General features: G+C 39.7%; 2 protein-coding genes across 2 annotated transcripts; both read right to left on the bottom strand.

Moving 5' to 3' along the window:
* Nucleotides 1–235: 235 nt before the first annotated feature.
* Nucleotides 236–6,036, bottom strand: hsp90aa1.2 (heat shock protein 90, alpha (cytosolic), class A member 1, tandem duplicate 2). The gene is made up of 11 exons (XM_026318618.1): nucleotides 5,756–6,036; nucleotides 4,024–4,173; nucleotides 3,444–3,810; nucleotides 3,199–3,332; nucleotides 2,771–3,091; nucleotides 2,519–2,684; nucleotides 2,139–2,329; nucleotides 1,552–1,699; nucleotides 1,166–1,434; nucleotides 716–1,049; nucleotides 236–518 (listed from the first exon to the last, which is right to left on the bottom strand). The coding sequence occupies exons 2-11, from the start codon at nucleotides 4,171–4,173 to the stop codon at nucleotides 406–408; spliced, it is 2,193 nt and encodes a 730-aa protein (XP_026174403.1). The 5' UTR covers nucleotides 5,756–6,036; the 3' UTR covers nucleotides 236–405.
* Nucleotides 6,037–6,182: 146 nt separating this feature from the next.
* Nucleotides 6,183–10,764, bottom strand: hsp90aa1.1 (heat shock protein 90, alpha (cytosolic), class A member 1, tandem duplicate 1). The gene is made up of 11 exons (XM_026318619.1): nucleotides 10,580–10,764; nucleotides 9,562–9,711; nucleotides 9,095–9,461; nucleotides 8,850–8,983; nucleotides 8,416–8,721; nucleotides 8,028–8,193; nucleotides 7,724–7,914; nucleotides 7,474–7,621; nucleotides 7,119–7,387; nucleotides 6,671–7,004; nucleotides 6,183–6,563 (listed from the first exon to the last, which is right to left on the bottom strand). Exons 2-11 carry the CDS (start codon nucleotides 9,709–9,711, stop codon nucleotides 6,454–6,456), a joined length of 2,175 nt encoding a protein of 724 aa, XP_026174404.1. The 5' UTR covers nucleotides 10,580–10,764; the 3' UTR covers nucleotides 6,183–6,453.
* Between the last annotated feature and the right edge of the window lie 1,617 nt (nucleotides 10,765–12,381).

Genomic DNA, 12,381 nt, shown 5'->3' with positions numbered 1-12,381 from the left:
AGAACTAAACCTGCCTAGTAGAAGCTACCTACTAAGCAACGATGGCTAGGTGGTGAATCAGCCAAACATAGCTTGTTAACATGGTAAACCTTTATTTATGGATCCCATCTTTTAGTACAGTATTAATTGATATATTTACAGGTGATGTAGGAACAAGGAACATCGGAATGTCAATAAATACAAAAACAAATACCTTGACAAACCCAAGATACAAAAGATGACAACTTAACAAAAATAAAGTTCTGAAGGAATTTAACCTGGAATACATACAATCAATGCAAGGGGAAAGATGTGAACTGGTCAAAAAGAAGCTTGGGTGTGGATACTTCAGGCTCACTTACAACATTAAACTTGAAATTTTATATAACACTACATTTGAATCCTAGCAGGCTATATAAATAGGTCTTAGTCCACTTCCTCCATCCTGGATGTATCATCATCATCCCCTTCAAGTGGGGGCATGTCCTCAGTAGGAGCAGAGGTGGTGTCATCTGATGTCAGATCATCTTCATCAATACCTACAAGAAGAAAAGGATTATGGGTTTTTGAGAATACATCACTGTATTTCAAATCATTGTATTAAAATGCATAAGCTGGGTGAGTTAAACAGCTTCTTTTCCTTTCAGCTGCTCCCTTCTGGGGTCGCCACAGCGAATCATCTGTCTCCATTTAACCCTATCCTCTAGAAAATGTTTAACAAAACACAGATACTCACCAAGACCCAGCTTGATCATTCTGTAGATGCGATTGGAGTGGGTCTGTGGGTCATCCAACGTAAATCCTGAGGAGAGCAGGGCAGTCTCAAAGAGGAGGATGACCAGATCCTTCACAGACTTGTCATTCTTGTCAGCCTCTGCCTTCTGCCTCAGGGTCTCCACAATAGGGTGATCAGGGTTGATCTCAAGATGCTTTTTAGCAGCCATGTAGCCCATAGTGGAGTTATCTCTCAGGGCCTGTGCTTTCATGATCCTCTCCATGTTGGCCGTCCAACCATAGGTGCTGGTGACAATGCAGCAGGGGGAGGAGACCAGGCGGTTGGAGACTGTGACCTGCCAAGGTAAAGGAGAATTAACGTTTTCTGCCCTAAAAAGACAAGGTTGCAACATAATTTCATCCAATACCTCATGGGTTGTTTGAATGCTGCTCAATTTATTACTCTACTCACCTTCTCCACCTTCTTCTCCAAGATATCTTTCATGATCTTGCACAGGTTCTCAAACTGAGCTTTCTTCTCCTCCTGCTTCTTCTTTTCATCCTCATCCTCAGGCAGTTCCAGGCCTTCCTTGGTCACTGAAACCAGGTTCTTGCCCTCAAACTCCTTCAGCTGCTGGACACAGTATTCATCAATGGGCTCAATCATGTAAATGACCTCAAGACCAGCTTTACGAAGACGCTCCACAAAAGCAGAGTTGGCCACCTGGTCTTTGGTCTCACCTGAAATGCAGATATAGAAGACATTTCAAGAATACCTAACAGCAAAGCCACTGCTTAAGTTCACTTGTTTTAAAATGGTTTTTAATAAACATGTGTAAAGCTTAAAAGGGTACTCACCAGTAATGTAGTAGATGTGTTTCTGGTTGTCCTTCATACGTGTAACATAGTCCTTCAGAGATACCATCTCATCTCCAGAAGCTGAGGTGTAGTAGCGCAGCAGCTCAGACAGCTTTTTCCTGTTCTGGGAGTCCTCATGGATACCAAGCTGAGAGACAAAACATTCAACTCTCAGTAACATGCAGTTGCAAGCAATATTCAGCCAGTATTCAATTACATCATTACATAACAGTGTTACACTGATATCTAGCTAAAAATTAGTTTTTACAATATTACATTACTAATATTACAATATTAGTTTGGCCTATGTAGAAAACAGTGATAATGTCTACATTAAAGCAGAAGATGACAGTAAATAAAAACACTCATCTTTATCTAAATTACAGGTTTCAAAAAAGCTTTGTGCTTTAAGTTAATATGTATGTTCCATTTTGCCACGACTGAAATTATTTTGGCTTTATTAGTGAAGATATTAGCATAGTTTTAAAACAACGGTACAAGAGCTTGATACACTGTACCTGCAAAAAGGTTGAGAAAAGAGATTAGGAAAACACACAGATTTAATAGCACAAGGAGAGGACACCAACCTTGATATTCTTTGAGAACTGCTCATAGTATTTCTTGTAATTGTCCTTGTCCTCAGCCAGTTCAGTGAAAAGTTCCAGGCACTTCTTGACCAGGTTCTTGCGAATGACCTTCAGGATCTTGCTCTGCTGCAGCATCTCTCTGGAGATGTTCAAGGGCAGATCCTCAGAGTCCACCACTCCTTTGATGAAATCTGAATGGAAAGACAACACAACACAGTTAGTTATTTACCAGAATCAAATTCCTAACATAAAATGTGAATAGATGGATAATATTAATTTGATTGAAAGTACTTCTTGAAGTGAACAGACATGGTCACACTTTTCTCTCCAAGCTCTCGGGTCAAAAATCACATCTTTAGCTTGTGATTAGTAATACTTACTGAGGTACTCAGGGATCAGCTCATCACAGTTGTCCATGATGAAGACTCTGCGCACATACAGCTTAATGTTGTTCTTCTTCTTCTTGTTCTCAAAAAGGTCAAAGGGAGCACGCCGTGGCACAAAGAGCAGGGCACGGAACTCGAGCTGACCCTCCACGGAAAAGTGCTGTGGAGAAATGAATACAGTTTCAGTACTGTTTTTAAAACTGATATAAAAACACATAAAGAGATAAAACACATAAAGAGACCAACCTTGACAGCCAGATGATCCTCCCAGTCATTAGTAAGACTCTTGTAGAACTCGCCATACTCCTCATTAGTGATGTCATCTGGGTTACGGGTCCACAGGGGTTTGGTCTTGTTCAGCTCCTCCTGATCAATGTACTTTTCCTTGATCTTCTTCTTCTTCTTCTTTTTGTCTGAAGACTTGTCATGGTCATGTTCCTCATCTGAGCCAACATCCTCAATCTCTGGCTTGTCTTCATCCTTCTCCTCTTCCTCATCCTTGTCTTTCTCCTTCTCCTCTTCCTCTGCTTCGTCATCACTCACCTCCTTGTCACGCTCTTTCTCCACCTGAATAAATATATTACTCAGTCACTTGCCATGATTTCTGGATTAGTTTATTAGCCCAGATTAGCTGAGGTGAATTAATTTTGCAGTTTAATCTAAGGAGCACTTACAAAAAGTGTGATAGGATAGCCAATGAACTGTGAATGCTTTTTCACAATTTCTTTGACCCTTCGCTCCTCAAGGTATTCTGTCTGGTCTTCTTTCAGGTGCAGGATCACCTTGGTGCCACGTCCCATTGGTTCAGCTGCACAGGAAAAAGATGGGTCAGTGCAAGGTGCAGATAACCCTGAGGCCTTCTGTAGGCACAATACAGCTTAACCTTTAACCACAAAATAATGGCAGCTAAATTACTTACAGTTGTCCACTTTAACTGTGAATGATCCTCCAGCAGAGGATTCCCACGCATACTGCTCGTCATCATTGTGCTTGGTTACCACTGTCACCTTCTCTGCCACCAGGTAGGCTGAGTAGAAACCCACACCAAACTGACCGATCATGGAGATATCAGCTCCAGCCTGAAGAGCTTCCATGAAAGCCTTGGTGCCAGACTTGGCGATTGTGCCCAGGTTGTTGATCAAGTCAGCCTTGGTCATGCCAATACCTGTGTCAATCAGGGTTAGAGTGCGTTCCTGTTTGTTGGGAATGATTTCAATTTTGAGGTCTTTGCCTGTATCCAGCTTTGAGGGATCAGTGAGACTTTCATAGCGGATTTTGTCCAGGGCCTGGGAAGAAAAACAAACAAATTATGAGAAATTTTATTTGAGAAATTACAATTTCTGTCTTCAAAATTATTTCATATTTGTCATGTTGAAGTCCTGAATTATTTACATTTTACTATACATGATAGTTACAGCATAAAAATACTACACTACAACTTTAAGACATATCTGTGACACAAAATAAGGTTAGGGAAACAACTTTAGACTAATGCTTACATCTGAGGAGTTGGAGATAAGCTCTCTGAGGAAGATCTCTTTGTTTGAGTAGAAAGTGTTGATAATCAAGGACATCAGCTGAGCAATCTCAGCCTGGAAGGCAAAGGTCTCAGCCTCCTCCTCCATTGGTTGGTCATGCGCTTCAGGCATCTACACAGACAGGATAAAAGAATACTCATTTTTAAAAATATGCAAAAAAAATATATCATGGACTACACATGCACACACACAAAGTTTGCCCTCTTAAGCTAGCAGTAGGTCTTCCTTAAGCACAATTTACACCGGCCGAGAAAATTATGTGACTAAGTTTAGAAGCAAAGTGCATTGCAACAATCAGTTATGCTGCCCACTTTGAAACAGCTACTTTTTGACTAAAGAGTTAATTTGTTTTCATCCTATTTTTGCAGTTAATCAGACAGGCAATGGGATTTTTGCATGTATGATAATGTTCGCAGTGAGTCATTACAGTTGCACAGCTGCAACAAAGTAAATCACCTCAAGGTCAACTGCAAGTTGTAAAACTTACACCTTGAAATATAATGCAGTGGGATCAACACCATCAAAAATAACCAGTCTCAGTGCCTCTGGTCTAAAGTCAGTATTTATTGAGTGGCTATTTTGTACCAGGATACACTTCAACAGTTAACATCTGTAATCTTTAGTAGCAGTCAGCTATGCATCTGTTATAAAGTGTGATGTTAAGTGTGAGCATGAATGGCTTGTGCAGGCAGATGGTACAGACTGACCCACCTCTCTATAATCCATCCTTATTAAAAAGACATATCCACCTGCTTCTGCTTTTAAACAAGTTACATAATATTATAACTTTATTGTCTAAAGCTGTAAATGCTATAAAAAAGTACATGTGGACAACATAGAGCATTAAGTGTTCATATATTAAATGAATATTAAAGTACCTCAACTGAGACCTCAATAAAAAAAAACGAACAGTGATGGATTAATGTAAGCAAGTTACCACGGATCAACACAATATAACTACCTATGCTGTTGTCCTCTCCTGCGGTTATCCTAAATGATTGATTATCGTTTGATAAGAAATGAGCACGTGGTGAGAATTACACATCAGCATCAGAATAAACGACTCCACCTGCCGGTGTCCCAGGCGAAATACGAGTTTCTAGAAGGTACCAAGGGGGGAGCAAGATCTCTAGCAGTTTCTATTGGAATCGAAAGCTCCTCCTCTGAACCATGTGAATGAGGACAATCTGTGAATGATCGGCCTGTACGGATCTCCCACTGAATATCAGTGTCGGCAGATTACATAAAAACATAAATCAAGTGCACCTCAAAATGCACCATGTGGTTGATGCCTCTCTGGTTTAATAAAGGCAAAGGTAATGTGGACAGAAGAAAATGATGGAAAAACTTTTGAATTGTACCGAGAGCAAAAACACTGACATCCAGCTTTCTCGTTACCGTTATGACCCGTGATGTAAAAAACGTCAAAAATGTATTATCGTATTCAGATTTTAAAACAATATAACCATAAATTAACTAGAGTCTATGCTGCATTCATTAGCAGCTGCATGCAGACATTTCAGAATATTATTTTATTACCATCGTGTGTGAAAACAGCAGCTTCGATGGAAAACAAATAGGCTATTTAACAAATAAGCTAACTTAACGTTAGCTAACAGGAGCGTGCACTGATATATCAGTTGGTATATCTGTAACGATGCTACCGTCACAAAGAAATATTTCATTCATTTACCTTGGTCCTTAGAGTATCGAAACCTCCACTAAAGAATGTGTGTAAGTCGCAGTCAGCCCGGCTTTAGGAGATGTAGCGGAAACACCGGAGCTGTGCCGCTTTTGTAGGCTTTCCGAGGTTTCGAGAAGTCCAGACAGCTCAGCGTCCAGAACCATCTGGAATCTTCGTCTCTACTGCTCGGTGTTGGCTGCTGACAGGCCCGGCCAGCTGTCAATCAAGACGTGTGCACGCCTCTCTTCTCGTTATTGGCTGGGGAGGCGGGACTAAAGTGTGAAGAAGGCGTGCGGGAGTAGAAAGTACAATGAGCCATGCAGTGCTCGCTGAAAATTCCAGAACATTGAATAAGAGAAAGGATGTATTTGACCCGACGAAAGTTAATGTCACCTGTATTATGTTATAATAAATGAACCCAGAGAGACTGTCGATCTTATTTCTCTATACATTTTATTACAAATTTACATTTCATAAAAAAATGTAATAGTTACAAAAAGAGACACGTGTCAAATTCAGTGTCTACATGATTCTTAACTGTTGTCAGTAGTTTTATATAAGCAGCTGTGGACTACATTCATTCCATAAATAAAATTTGAACTGACTAGTTCACGCTGTTAAAAAATCAGAGCTGTGTTACAATTACACAGATATTTAAAGAGCAATATAACTTGCAAAAAATTAAGAAAAAAGATGAGTGTACTAAATTAGTCAACTTCCTCCATTCTTGATGTGTCATCATCTCCTTCCAAGACTGGCATGTCTTCTTCAGCAGGCTGAATGAGGTCTTCAACTGCGGAATCATCATCATCAATGCCTGTGAGTGAGAATGCATTCATGAGTAAACAAACCCTCTGATGAGTGGACAATAAACAGATTCATCTCTGTCATGTCTGTAGAGAAATGAAAAAAAAAAAAACTTACCAAGACCCAGTTTGATCATTCTGTAGATGCGATTGGCGTGTGTCTGTGGGTCCTCCAATGTGAATCCTGAAGAGAGCAGGGAAGTTTCAAAAAGGAGGACGACCAGATCCTTCACAGCCTTATCGTTCTTGTCAGCCTCTGCTTTCTCCCTCAAGGTCTCAATAATTGGATGCAGAGGGTTGATCTCAAGGTGCTTCTTAGCTGTCATGTAGCCCATAGTGGAGTTATCTCTCAGGGCCTGTGACTTCATGATCCTCTCCATGTTGGCCGTCCAGCCGTAGGTGCTGGTGACGATGCAGCAGGGGGAAGAGACCAGGCGGTTGGAGACTGTGACCTGTCAGTAATGAAATGTATGATTTTTGTGCTTAAACAAAACCAACCATACTAAATTAGCGTCATTTCAAAACATTTAAAGTGATTTGATCATTACTGTAACTTTTCTATTTACTTTTTCAATCTTCTTGTCGAGGATATCCTTCATGATCTTGCACAGGTTCTCAAACTTATTTTTGAGCTCCTCCTGCTTCTTCTTTTCATCCTCATCCTCAGGCAGTTCCAGGCCTTCCTTGGTCACTGAAACCAGGGTCTTGCCATCAAACTCCTTCAGCTGCTGGACACAGTATTCATCAATGGGCTCAATCATGTAAATGACCTCAAGACCAGCTTTACGAAGACGCTCCACAAAGGCAGAGTTGGCCACCTGGTCTTTGGTCTCACCTGTAAAAGGTTATTATTTGTTAAGTCACTTGTGATAAAATTTTTATGCAAATGTACAAAAAAGAATGAATAGTTGAATATCTAACCAGTAATGTAGTAGATGTGTTTCTGGTTGTCCTTCATGCGAGAAACATAGTCCTTCAGAGATACCATCTCATCTCCAGAAGCTGAGGTGTAGTAGCGCAGCAGCTCAGACAGCTTTTTCCTGTTCTGGGAGTCCTCATGGATACCAAGCTAAAACATGAAATGACATGTTACACAAGTTGAAATTAAATACAATATTCAAATAATTAATTTGAAGATTTGAGATTTTAAAAAAATGCATTCAGATGGTACCTTGATATTCTTTGAGAACTGCTCATAGTATTTCTTGTAATTGTCCTTGTCCTCAGCCAGTTCAGTGAAAAGTTCCAGGCACTTCTTGACCAGGTTCTTGCGAATGACCTTCAGGATCTTGCTCTGCTGCAGCATCTCTCTGGAGATGTTCAAGGGCAGATCCTCAGAGTCCACCACTCCTTTGATGAAATCTGAATGGAAAAGATGAAAAACGTTTTAGTTAAAATTAGTTTCTTAAAGGTAATAACATGATAATCTTACTAAGAACCATGCCTGCTGGTTATGGTGATAATGTGTTACTTACTGAGGTACTCTGGAATCAGCTCCTCACAGTTGTCCATGATGAAGACTCTGCGCACATACAGCTTGATGTTATTTCTCCTTTTCTTGTTTTCGAAGAGGTCAAATGCAGCTCTCCTTGGTACAAAGAGAAGGGCACGGAACTCCAGCTGACCCTCTACTGAGAAATGCTGCAGAGATAGTAGATATAGATAGATATGCAGAGATAAATATGTGGCACCATGATCCTGGAGAAACGTTGTCTCACTTCTCTGTGTACTGCAACAGCTATATATGGTTGAAATGACAATAAAAACTTCTTGACTTGACCTGAGATAAGAACAAACTATGGTATTATTTGCTCAAACATTAAGTGATGTTGGAGGCCACACTCTGGCATTTATTTAGCTTACTTTCACAGCCAGATGATCCTCCCAGTCATTGGTGAGGCTTTTGTAGAACTCTCCATATTCTTCGTTGGTGATGTCATCTGGGTTACGGGTCCAGATAGGCTTGGTCTTGTTAAGCTCCTGAGCATCAATGTACTTTTCCTTGACCTTCTTCTTCCTCTTGTTCTTGCTATCCTTTGTGTCCTCATCCTCATCGGAGCCTACGTCTTCAATCTTAGGTTTGTCCTTGTTCTCAGCAGCATCTCTCTCAACTTCCTCTTCTTTTTCTCCCTCCTCAAGGTCAACTTCCTTCTCTCTTGTCTTCTCCACCTTGATTATGTTTAAAGAAATTTGAAGATTATTTTTGTGGTTAATAATGTTGAAATCACATTTAACAATTGTTACTATTAGGTCTTTAACTTGACTCTTATTCCTAATGGGCCTTTGTAAGAACTTACATAAAGTGTAATAGGGTAGCCAATGAACTGTGAGTGCTTCTTTACAACTTCTTTGATGCGCTTCTCCTCACAGTATTCTGTCTGATCTTCTTTCAGGTGAAGGATGACTTTTGTGCCTCTGCCAATGGGCTCTCCTAAAAAAAGCAATTAAATCAATGAGAGTAGCACCAGGTAATGAGTAAAATTATGTTCATTATGCACCTTATGGATTAAAGTATTATATCAGTGAGGGCTGTAAAATTTACCATTGTCTGGTCTGACAGTGAATGATCCTCCTGCTGCAGACTCCCACATATACTGCTCGTCATCATTGTGCTTGGTTACCACTGTCACCTTCTCTGCCACCAGGTAGGCTGAGTAGAAACCCACACCAAACTGACCAATCATGGAGATATCAGCTCCAGCCTGAAGAGCTTCCATGAAAGCCTTGGTGCCAGACTTGGCGATTGTGCCCAGGTTGTTGATCAGGTCAGCCTTGGTCATGCCGATACCTGTGTCAATGATGGTCAGTGTGCGAGCGTGCAGGTCAGGACTGATTTCAATCTTCAGGTCCTTGCAGGACTCAAGTTTGCTGGGGTCTGTCAAGCTTTCATATCTGATTTTGTCCAAGGCCTGTCCGGAAGGAATGATTGTGTTAAAATAGTGATCTTTACATAAATACTGTATTAAGGCTTTAGGGAAGAAATGATGATGAAGGGCTGATTTGACTTACATCTGAGGAGTTAGAGATAAGCTCTCTGAGGAAGATCTCTTTGTTTGAGTAGAAAGTGTTGATAATAAGGGACATAAGCTGAGCAATCTCAGCCTGAAAGGCAAAGGTCTCAGTCTCCTCCTCCATAATGTGTCCAGCACTCTCAGGCATCTTAAGAAAAACATATTATAATATGTTTAATAAATCCTTGTCATATATAAGCCTACTATTATACTGTAAATATCATTTTAATGTATTAAATATCTTGGAAATAACTTTCTACTGCTGTTTGAAATTTCATTCTACTTAATACAGCCAGTCTCATGGCTTGGGCAGTGCAGCTAGCTATTGCTCATGGTAGATGAACACATGTTCCTTCTGTCAATCAAAGATTTGCCATGTGGAAAATGGGCGGAGTTCCAATATGTCTCCCGACCCCCAACTGCTTCAACTTGTGTCATTTAACACCTTTATGTTAAATGAAGAAACGGCTGCTAAAACTTCAAAGTTGAATGACAGTCTGATTTTTAATCACAGAACTTACTTACAGAACCAATTTCTCTATTTTCAAGAGTGATACATATTTATTTAGTAGTAACTGTTCTGCATTTGTAACAGTTCTTTAATTCCTTAGTTACACATTCATGATTAAAGTTGTAAAAAAAAGAAAAAATGTGATTCATGTTCAAACACTGCATTGACTCTTATTTTTTTCATACATATTCTATTCCTCTGTGATTTCCTGTCCATTCGCCATTGCTCATACACTCATGGTCACCCGGCTGGCCATGTGCAAGAAACACATGGCCAGCCGGGTGGTAACGTCTGTTCCTCCACACTACCAATAACTGAATCCAGAGAGCATCTGAATTAAATGCCCTTCATTTATTTTGCCCACTTTTAAAATGTAATAGTTCTGTTTTAGTATCCTAAATTGAGTATAAGCACCCAATACACAGCAAATTAATATTCTGTAATCCTTGTTTAAAGCTAAATGCAAAGACAATGACATATTTGATTTCCGGTGTTCCAGTCTTACCTTGAATATGATTTTTGTCTTTGCTCACTTGTTGTAGATAGTCTTCAAATGTATGACTGAGCTTCTCTTCTCTTTTTGAAGAGCTTAAATTGTGTGTGTCGCTGCTGCTGCTGTGGGCAGTAAGTTTCTCCTGGTGTGTTCAGGTGAGTATATTTTGACTCTGTGCAGACCTCACGACACGCCAGTGTCTTTTTATACTTAAGGGGTGGTTTCTCGAAGATCCCATTCAGAAGCTTCCAGAAAGTACGTTCACCACACTAAGGTTGGGGGGTGGCAAGTGAGACACCAGAGCCCTAAAGTTGATGTGCCCTTATAGGGCTGCAGAGTCACAAGGAGTGCCTGTCAATCACTCTGAGAGCTTTCCTGATAGCCTGTTTGGCTGTTAGGCCCCATACCCTCTTGCAACCATCACAGCTGTGCATTGCTTGTGCTATCAGCTGCTGTCATTGTGACCAATTGGACGCACACACATACACACACTATTGGGCTTCCTATGGACAGCGAGCCTGTTTCTTATTTGGGCACGCAAGATTAGGGTGAATTGTAAATGTTTTACTTATTTGGAACAAAGCAATGCAGCTCATATGTAGCATTATGTTAGAGGAACTGAGATATGTATTATGAGTGACCTGGCCAAGACAGCAGAAAAAATGGTTTTATAACATGAATAGTAATAACAGAAAAAAATAAATAAATAAATAAAAAAGAAGAACGTCAAGAAGAACGTCAAGACAAATCTATATGATTTGTCTTGACGTTCTTTGAAAAACAATCACATCATGTGTCTGGGTCTGTAGGAATTTATGTCATACATTTAAAACATAATAATTAACTTCACTGTAGCAATTTGACAAAAAAATATCTACGTACTTGGAATTTTCTGGAACTTTTTTGGAAATTTGAATTGTACCTATCTTACACAGGGTCCACTTAGTTGGGGTTTTGGAATGTTCAGAGTTTGCAAACAGATTCATCCATCCTTAGGATATTTCAGAGTTTATAGGGCACAAATTAAAAAACCATATTGTTCCTTTAAGCTTATTTTATGGGTGACTTAGCTGGCCATGTATTCAGTAAATATGTATAAATATATATAAGTTGATCAACAAAGGCCCCACTCTTTGCCCTATGTTATACTGTAGTAATGAAAATTATCTGAAAAAGGGATACAAAAGTTACTGAAAGTATTATAATGAAACAGAAACTGAATTAAACAATTTTTTATGACTTAAATATGCTGTGTAATTTTGATGTGCATTACTTTATTGAACTGGGAAACTGAAAGCTTTCCCAGTGTCAAGGGATGCAGAATGGACCTTACAGGTTACCATTATTTTGAGGTTAGGAGAAATATAGCAGGTTAGTTTTTGTTTGTTTGTTTTTGCTATGATTGTTAAAGCAAAAATGAGCTAATACACAATCCTATATTCTTCTCCACAAGTGTGACAATACCAAAGGTACTGGATTTCTATAGATTCACTCATATTACTCACTGACATAAATTCACAGTGTACTGAAAAAAGAAATTTGGGGCTATTTTCAAATGTGGCAGCAAACACAATCTTGTGAAAAGAAAGACTAGAATTCTCTAGCACATTTTGGCAACAATGACTTTAGCTGGTCAGAGGAGGGCAGTGTATAACACTTTCCACAGACTGGTTATGCAATCTAAATGTTCCCGGCTGATAGCAGACGCTGCAAGATGTCATGTAACCGAGAAACTTGGAGAACTGTCGCAATCACTCCAAGATGATATTTTCAAATAGGTAGAGCCAGGTTCCCTATAGTTCAAGTAGTTATCT

This window comes from Mastacembelus armatus, chromosome 24 (assembly GCF_900324485.2).
Source record: "Mastacembelus armatus chromosome 24, fMasArm1.2, whole genome shotgun sequence".
Lineage (NCBI taxonomy): Eukaryota > Metazoa > Chordata > Actinopteri > Synbranchiformes > Mastacembelidae > Mastacembelus > Mastacembelus armatus.
This window is presented reverse-complemented; position numbering and strand designations above follow the sequence as displayed.